At 56.4% G+C, this 9,145-nt stretch overlaps 1 protein-coding gene across 1 annotated transcript; it reads right to left on the minus strand.

Moving 5' to 3' along the window:
• Window positions 1–3,383: 3,383 nt before the first annotated feature.
• LOC123952629 (nascent polypeptide-associated complex subunit alpha, muscle-specific form-like) lies at window positions 3,384–5,025 on the minus strand. Its single transcript, XM_046021876.1, has 3 exons — window positions 4,946–5,025; window positions 4,109–4,858; window positions 3,384–3,987 (listed from the first exon to the last, which is right to left on the minus strand). The coding sequence occupies exons 1-3, from the start codon at window positions 5,023–5,025 to the stop codon at window positions 3,384–3,386; spliced, it is 1,434 nt and encodes a 477-aa protein (XP_045877832.1).
• Window positions 5,026–9,145: the final 4,120 nt, after the last annotated feature.

Consider the following 9,145-nt stretch of genomic DNA (forward strand, 5'->3'; position numbering starts at 1 on the left):
TGGCTTCCCAGCACATACAGAAGTTCTGCCTACACCGTATCATAGTCTCTTTAAGTGTGTAGTAGTGTTGTGTCTAAAAATACATGTACGTACCTTAATTAAAAAATACAGCTAACAAATGCCGAGCACACCTGAGTTTCGAGGGGGTCCTAATTACTGATCTCAGATCACCATAAAAAATAAAATGATAATGAAGAAATTTGAAATACTGCAAGAATTACCAGAACGTGATGCCTAGATACAAAGTGAGCAAATGTTGTCGGAAATACCAGTGCGGGGTTGCAGAAACCTTTGATTTACGAGAAAAACCGCTTAGTTGTGAAGTGCTATATAATGATGTGTGTCTGTCTAGGAAGGTTTCAGCTACACAGCCAAGTGAGATTTAGTGTCAGAAGATCAATGTACATATTCCATTCCATTAATAGGTGGAAGGACACAAGGCACAAGTCCGTTCAAAGGTAGGAAAAAAGCCATTTGACAAAATGTGGTACCTAGTTCCAATAAAGTCTGTAGAAACACGGTATAGGAAGACAATTTCTCAGTCTGATGTGGGTCTCCGTAAGAAACCCACGGCTGGGATCCTGGCTGGCTCAGTTGGGAGAGCAGGTGACTCTTGATCTCAGGGTTGTAAGCTGGAGTCCCACATTGGGTGTATCGATTACTTAAAAACAAAACAAAAAAAAAATTTTTTTTTTTTTTTAAAGAAATCTACAGCTGACATTGTGCCCAACGGTGGAAGAATGACCGTCTTCTCGTAGGATCAGGAATGTCAAGGGTATCCACTCTTGTCCCTTCTACTCAACATTGTACTAATGCAGTCAAGTGAGAAAAAAGTGTGCATCCAGACGGGAGAGGAAGAAATACACCCGTCTGTATTTGCAAATGACACGATTCTGTGTTAAAAATGTCAAGGGAGAGGCGCCTGGGTGGCTCAGTGGGTTGAAGCCTCTGCCTTCGGCTCCGGTCATGATCCCAGTCCTGGGATTGAGCCCCACATCGGGCTGTCTGCTCGGCAGGGAGCCTGCTTCCTCCTCTCTGTCTGCCTGCTTCTCTGCCTACTTGTGATCTCTGTCTGTCAAATAAATAAATAATTTAAAAAAAAATGTCAAGGGATATACACCCAAAACTTGAGAGCTAACGAATTCGTTAGTTGGCTCCATAGGTCCATATACAGAAGTCAACCCCTTCTCTGCAGACAACACGGTAGTGATCTATCTGAAGTGAAATTAATTCCATCCACAACAGCATCAGGAAGCTCAAACTGCTTGGGAACAAACTGAACAGAAGTGAGGCTGGGCACTGCACACTGCAGCCGTGGCAAACTGCACGCTCATGGGCTGGAGGAGTCCTCAGTACTATGGCGATCTCTCCTAGAATCCTGCCCGGTTTGTGGCAGAAATTAGCAGGCTGCTCCTAAAATTTTTACAGACGTACGAAAGGACTCCAAATATAATGATAATAAAAATACATTTTTATGTGTGTGTATAAATAAAATAGCCAAAAGAATGTTGAAAATGAAAATTGTTAAGTTCTACTTCCTCATTTCGGAGCTTACTATAAATTTGCAGTAAGTTCGTACCAAGATAATGTGGTGCTAGTATCAGGATCCGTCTCAGACACAGTGGAGAATCCTGAAATCGCCTGTACGCACGGTCAGTTGGTTTTTCTCTGAGGCACAAAGACAACTCTCTGGGGAGAAGGTGGTCCTTTCTGCACATGAGGCTGGAAGAATTTGATGTCCACATGTAAAAGCGTGAATTCAGAGCTTTTACTATATACAAATACTAATTCAGAATGGAGCGTGGATAAACCTGAAGGTAAGAGCCAACACTGTAACACTGTAACAAGCGAAATCCCAGGTGAGAATCTTCACGGCCCTTGGGTGGCAGACTCCTGTGGGGGCCCTGAAGCCCGGTGCGTAAAAGGCAGGGCTGACGCAGTAGGAATTCTTCAGAGTTCAAATGTGTGCGTTGTAAGCATCTGCCGATAAAGCGAGGGAAGCTGCAGATGGGGGGCCATGTTTGCCGGGCACGTTGATAAAGGATTTGGTGTCCAGAATCTAGAAGGAACGCCAGCAAGAGGACAAACCTAGTAAAGGAAAGAGCTGAGTGGAAGCTCGGAGAAGATCTGCGGGAGATAGTAAATGCAGGAAGGCTGCTCAGCGGCCGTGGTCACTAGGGGAAGGCAGGTGAACGCAGAGCTGCCATTTCTCACTACTGCCACCTCCATCCCACATGTGACAGGTGGTGACAGGTTGGTGAAGTCAGGGAGGATGGTGTTGTGGTTGCCTGAGAAGTTAATGCAGACTAGGCATCTGACGCTGGGTTCCTGAAGGATCTTGTGAGAACTGGAAGCCCTTGTCTGCAGGGAACTTGGGAGCCAGTTGGAGTCTTGTCTCTGAGAGCCCCGGAGGGATGTGTGCCTGGGTGGACAGCGTGGCCTGTGCCGGAGGGGCTGCAAGACAGTGTGGGGGGAGCAGACGGAACCAGCACAGTGTGTGATTCCGTTTATAGGTGCCTCATCTGAGGAGGGAGGAGGAGGTGGAGCGTGGACTCCGGGCTGTGGGGCTGAGCGGGGCAGGCTACCTGCCAGTGGGCGGCTGGATTGTAGTGTTGGTGGCCGGTGGATAAATCTTCTGAATGAACGTTCACTGGAAGTGACTGTTCTTGGTGCGTGTATCAACTCTGCCTGCGTGAAGCTGTTGTAAGACGGCCACGTGAGACCTGAAGTCTGAACCAGGTCAAGGCTGCCTGGGAATCTGTGGAACACTCTGATGGAGCTTGTTCCCGTGGAAGTTGGGCTGGATCAGGGGCGTGGTGACCGCGGGCGGCTGTGACTTTGAGTGGCCTGTGTCTGTGCCCAGGATGAAGGCTGGGGAACTGTGTCTGGCCTAAAACCATGAGAAAGTAAGGTTTTTCCGTTTCCGGATGTTGACTGGGCGAGGGGGTCCTTACGAGTGGATTCTCCTGCGCAAGGCTGGGAGGGGCAGGAAAGGGGAAGGATGCCCCCGTGGGTGGTGGGCCGGGGTCCTTGGGGAGACCCCTCTGGTGGCCGTGGCAGGTGCACCCGCCGGTGTTGAGCCCCACGCCTCTGCCTGGGGCCCTCTGACAGCTTCCAGCCGGCCGAAGGGGCGATGGGCTGGGGCGGAAGGCAGAACCAGAAGGGGAACTTGCAACACAGGAACCAGGGAAACGAAAGTGGAAGCAAGTCGGACGTGGCTCCTGCGTTTTGTTTTCCTTCTTCACTCCCCAGAGCTTAGGACCTGAGATCTAGCCCAGGGGAATGAAACAGGTCACTGGGTGGGGACCCGTGGGAGGTGGGCCCAGAGCTCTTGGCACCCGTGGGGTGTCGCCGCGCCGTCTTCCTGTGGTGGGTGAGCGGGGTCAGGCGGGCGCTCGGGCCTCGACTCCGCGGGACCCCAAGGACGGGCACGCGGCCGGCAGGCGTTCCAGGCCGCAGAGCGGAGGGCTCGGGGGAGCGAGACGAGAGCCGGGCGCGGCCGGGCCCGGGTCTCCCGCTTTGTCAGCAGTTGGTGGCAGAGGTGCCACGTTCTGCTTGGAGCGGGAAGCCGGGCTGCGCGGCTCCTGCTCACTCGGGCGGGTTTGCGCGCCCGGCGCCGCCATCTTGGGCGTGTGTGGCGTGAGCGGGCCTCGTGCGGCGCGGGAGGCCGCGGAGCCTCCTGGGAGCCGCCCGCGCTCCCTCGTCGCTGACCTCTGGGCGCCCCCGAGAGCCCGCTGACACTCCTTCAGGACCGCGCGCGGTGCCCCCGCGGCGGAGCCGGCACGGCCCGGAGGCTGGCGTCGGCGGGCGCGCGTTCGGGGTTGCGCGGTTGTGCGGAAGCGCGTTTTGAGGAGAATCAGCCGCGGCGGCGGAGCGGAGGCGCGCGGGTCGGTGTCGGTGGGAGCCCCGCAGAGCGCTGTGGTAAGTGCGACGCCGCCCCCAACTCCGTGGAAGGCCGCTGCGCGGGGCGCGTCTGCGGGCGGCGTCCTGTCAGGCGGAGCGGTTTGGGCGTGTGGCCTGCGGCCGCGCGGGAGCAGGAGCCGCGGCGGGCGGTGCGGGGCATTTCGGCCAGGCCGCCCAGCGTCTCCCCGGCGAAGCGTCCTCTGACGCCCTGACGAGGTGCGGGCTGCGGGGGAGCCGCGGGAGCCGGCGCGACTGCCGGGCGGGCTCCCGAGCGTGGGGCCTCGGGGGTGCCATGGCCGCCCCGGGCGGAGCCCCTGAGGGGTAGCGTCCTTGGAGAAGGCCCCGGGCAGCCGGCTCGCGCCTCCCTCCCCGCGGGACGCGGAAGACGCCGTCGGGGCGCGGGGAGAGGAGCCTCGGTCGGGGACCGCCGGTGGGGTCGCCGCTCGCGTCACTCCCGGGTGACCCCGGGGGCCGTCTGAGCGTCCGGCGGGTCAGGCCGCCGTGGGGGACGCCGGGCCAAGCGCGGAACCGTCTGACGAGGGGACGCGCCGGGCAGAGGCTGCACTGCCGTGACCTGCGGCCCGTGGGCCTCCGTGGCCGCCTCCGTGGCCGCGGCACACGAGGCGCTGGCCGTCGCCTCACGTGGTGGCGGCCCGTGTCCCGCCGCTCCGGGCTGTACGCGGACCCGTGCCCTGCAGAGGCGGCTGGGGCCTCCCTCCCGTCTCCCGGCAGTACAGCGCGGCGCTGGCCGGGGCTTCGCTCGGCGTCAAGGGCCCTGGTTCTGGGAGCCGCGAGACCCCGCCTCTGCCTGAGCCTGCGGGAGCCCTGTGCGGAGAGGCGGCGGGGACAGGCCTGGCTGCCCCCCGGCAGAGGCGGTGCCTTCTCCATGCCTGGGGAGGGGGCCGGCTCCGGGCCGCCCCCGAGGTCCTCCGGGAGGTCCTGGCCTGCTTCCTGGCTGCGCCCCAGAGACCGCGAGCCCCAGAGCCCCCGAGCCCGAGCTGCCAGGGCCCAGCCCCACTGTGAGGAATGGTCACCCCCTTACCACCCTTGGTCCACGCGCAGAGGACAGGGGCCCTGCATGGCCGCCCCCCGAAGAGCTCCTTTGTGCTGTCCGGAGGCCATCGGCCCGGCATCAGACCCAGATGGAGCACTAACACAAACCCTAACCTGGTTCCCGGGGAATCGAAATCCCACGTGTGGTGTCCGGCCCCCTGCGCTCTGTTTGGATCTGAGGAGCCTCGGTTTTCCGGCGCCAACCTTTGGCAGTCCTGTGAAAGCTCCTCCAGGACCAGCTGGTCCCGGACGTCCCCCTCCAGGGCGAGATGGCCGTGGTGGCTGTGCTTGGGAGCTGGCCCCTCTCGATGGGCTGCAGGGGGTGGCTGTCCTGGCCCAGGGGACTCGGGCCTCAGGGAGTGTCTGCTGTGGGGGACTGAGCTCAGGGGAGCAGCAGCACTTAGGTGCGTGCAAGTGTGCCCTGGGCTGGTTTGTAGAGACTGGTGGGGAGGGGTTGCGCCTTGCAGAGGCCCCAACGCACACCTGAGCTCGGGGGTCTGTGTGGTTGTGGACACCTGCCTGTTGGGGGCAGTGCAGGGCTGTGCATCTGGCCTCCCTGTGTGCTCACGGCCGCCTGTCCACGTCGGGCACCACCCCTGCCGCTGACCCGCGTTTGTTCCCGTCTCAGTATAGATTGACCAAACAAGCTTAACAGACGAGTTGAAAAGTCCAGATCTTTCTCTGAAGCGAAGATTGTGTCTTTTATCCTAGGTTTTACAGTGTCCATGCACCTGGGCATCAGTCTTATTTTTCCTTGTTCCCCACCAGTCCCAGAGACTGGGGACAGGATGTGCGCGTGTACGCAAGAGGTGTGTGAGTGTGTGTTGAACTGTGCGTGCGCATGTGTCCCATGTCTAAGAGTCTGTGCACGTGCACGAACGAGTAAGTGCATGAGTGTGTGAACACATGGGTGAGTGTGCACGCGTGCAGCAGGGGGCTATCTCTGAGGGCTGGGATATGAGAACACGTAGGGAGAGTGAGGAAGAGAGTGGCTGGTGAGGAGAGCAGGCTGGTTGGGGGTGGGGGGGGAAGGCTGATATACATGGACCCGGCCTGGCACCCAGAGAGCAGAATGTTCCTGACTGGGCTTCTGCTGAAAGGGAGATGTGCCCCCAGGGTGCTCTGGATTGGTTGGTTAGTTGGAAACTATGGGATGGTGCCCGGTTTCCCGTGGAGGCGTGACATGCAGGGCCTGATTCACGGGGTCTGGTGTGAGGCCCCAGAGCCTGCATTTCTAAGGAGCGGCCTGGGCAGCTGTTGCCCCAGGAGTGGCCGGGTGTGTAGAGGAGAGCCAGTAGAGGAGCAGGAGACCCAGGGAGGTGGTCGGCCTCTGGAGCTGTGGTCGGGACAGTCAGGTGAGACCCCTGCGGCCGAGGGGCTGGTGAGAGCGGGTGGGGAGCCTTCTTGCTGTCAGGACATTGGGACCCCCTCCCAGGGCTGAGCAGGTAAGCCCCATGGGGTAAAACCGCAGCAGTGGCATGGGTATGGCTTCTATGGGAATGAACCTGGAAACATCTCTTGGTGTGAGAGAAGCCAGGCCTGGAGCCCAAGAGTCCTGTGGTGCCATTTCCGGAGCGGTCTCTAGAGCTGGGAAGCTGGTGAGAGGTCGCAGGGCAGGTGGGCTGGGGGAGTTTTCAGCGGGTCTGGGCTCCCGGGGGATTCTGAGCACATGGAAGTGCACGGTGGTGATGCTTGCACAACTCTGTGGACATACTTTTGAAAACCACAGATTTGTACTTTTAAAGGGAGGACTTGATGGAACATGAATTATATCTCCATTTTTAAAATGTCTGCGGTGGAGCTGGGGAGGACAGAGGCCACAGCCCTACTCGCTGAGCGGAGCCCATAGGCCCCGGCAGAGAACTCTTGGGGATGGCAGCTGACTTGGCATCTAGGCCGTCCTTCCGGGGACTAAGGACCGAGGACAGAGGTGACCTATCAGCTTCTGCCCGAGCTTTCCGCCAATGGCGCAGGGTGAGGAGGTGATGGAAAGCTGGCACTGGCATGGGAATGTCCGGAGCGCCAGCTGTAACAGCTGTGCCCGCATGTGGGGCCCTGGACCCCCAGAGAGAACCGCCTCACCCCCAAACTTTCCAAGACAGGCTCTGCCCTGGAGAAGCATTGGCACGTGCCAGAAGGAGGATGTGGAACAGGGACTGGAACGTCATGGTCCTGCTGGTTGCTAATGTTCACAAGAGGACAGAAGGAGCCAGGGGCTGCTCTGAGCAGTTTGTAGAAAAGTGTGTTTAGGTGACGTAGCAGAGTAAGGTTCTGTGAGCAATGGGCAGCTGTGAGCTGAAGAAATGGGACTCTGAAGGCAGACGACACAGTACCTGTGATAAAATCTCCAACAGATGTGCTGAGAGCAATCGGAAGTCCCAAGAGAGACATCATGAGCTGGACGCAGGTGTGAGCAGCCGCCCCAGGTGCCTGGGGGGAGAGCCAGAGCGAGAAGACAGGTACATGTCCAGTGATGGTTCCGAAAGGTGGGCACACAGAGCATGGGTGGGGCAGTCCTCTCAGGATCAGTGGCTGAGAATTCTCTAGGGCTGGTGAGGGGTGGAGCCTTATATCCATGAACATAGTCAGACCCAGACCCCATAAACAGATTGATAAACCAGCATCCAAATTCAGCTGGATGAAGACTGAAAGAGTGAGGAAAAGCAGACCGTTCGCCTGGCCAGATTGTTCGAGAAGGAGGGAGAAGAGAGGACGTTTTCAGAAGAGCAGAAGGAAGAGTACTTCCTGTCACACGGAGGCCCCTTGTTGAAACCACTGGCTAACAGCTGAGCAGTGTTCATCAGTAAGTGGCAAGCAGAATGTGGCACAAGGAAGACGGCGGAAATGAGTCTCGATTTGTGGTGATCATGATGCATGCAGGTGGTTAATCTCGTCCTTCAGAAGTGGGACGTTCTAAGGCTCGAGTCAGAAGTCCAGGTTCCTTCCTCTTTGCAACACAAACACCCAAAACACCGTCACAAAAAAGGTTAAAAGCAAAGGAATTTAAAATAACAGGATAAAAGAGACCAAAGCTCTCCAGAAATGGACAGTGTAGCTGTGGCAATATCAGACAGATCACATTCCTTAAGTTAAAAAGCATCAGTAAGAATAAAACAAAGTCATGACTTCGTGACTTGGTGACCAAAGAAGAACAGTATAGAGAATGCCTGAAGATGTCACCATGCAGAGACAGCACACACCCTCAAAACACGTAGGAGAAGGAGCACAGGATCTCTGGGAGGCTGACAAACAGCAGAAAAATGAGACGTGCTTCCCTGAGAAACTGAGGGCTATGTTGGACAGGAGTCGTAGGGCAGAGAAAATCTGAATAATATGATTAGTGAGCTTAGACCCCGGCACCAGGAGAGTTAGCTGGTGTGTCCTTGTCTGTCGAGCACACGCAGTGCTGTTACAAACACCAGCCAGGTGTCAGGCGTGGGAATAAGCCCCAGGAAGGCCTTCGGGTCACAGCACACAGACCCCAGCCCTGAACAGAGTGAGACAGAATTAGTAATCAGTGACAGAAGCCTGACACGGCATAAGAAAACCATTATCCTAATATCAAACAAGTGAAAGAAGAATCCATAATAAAAATTATGTGTTTTGACTTCAACAAAAATTGCCTGTCGAAATTTATGGGATGGTCTTAAACCAATCAATTTTAGTGGATATTCATGTAGCCTTAAATCTACCTGTGAAAGAGTAACGATTGAAAACTGATCAATATTTAAGCCAAGAAAATAAACCCAAAGGAAGCAGCTAGAGGGATGTGGGCAGACAGTGAGGAACAGTTGGAGGAGGGAGTGTGGCCAACGTGAGGACAGAGAACAGGGCTGATAGAAGAAAGGAGAAGCTGCAGACAATTTTTAATTTAGAAGACCCAATTATGGACAAAGTTGATGTTTTTAAAGTTTATGAGATAATATTATGAACAACAGGTTGCTTCTGACGACATGGACGGTTTCCTAGAAAAATAACCCAAACTCACTGAATAAAATAGAGAATCTGAATAAACCTCTAACCACTGAACAAGCAATGCATGGCCAACAATCTGTGTGCAGAAGGGAAGCTGTGATGCTGCTGTTGGACGTGGATGACCTGCCCTTTGGGGAGTGGATCCTGCGTAGCTCCTACCACTGTCTCTGAGGATGATGAGCAGGAGGGGCCCTGCGTCCGTCCCGCAAGTGCA

Source organism: Meles meles, chromosome 11 (assembly GCF_922984935.1).
Source record: "Meles meles chromosome 11, mMelMel3.1 paternal haplotype, whole genome shotgun sequence".
NCBI classification, from domain to species: domain Eukaryota; kingdom Metazoa; phylum Chordata; class Mammalia; order Carnivora; family Mustelidae; genus Meles; species Meles meles.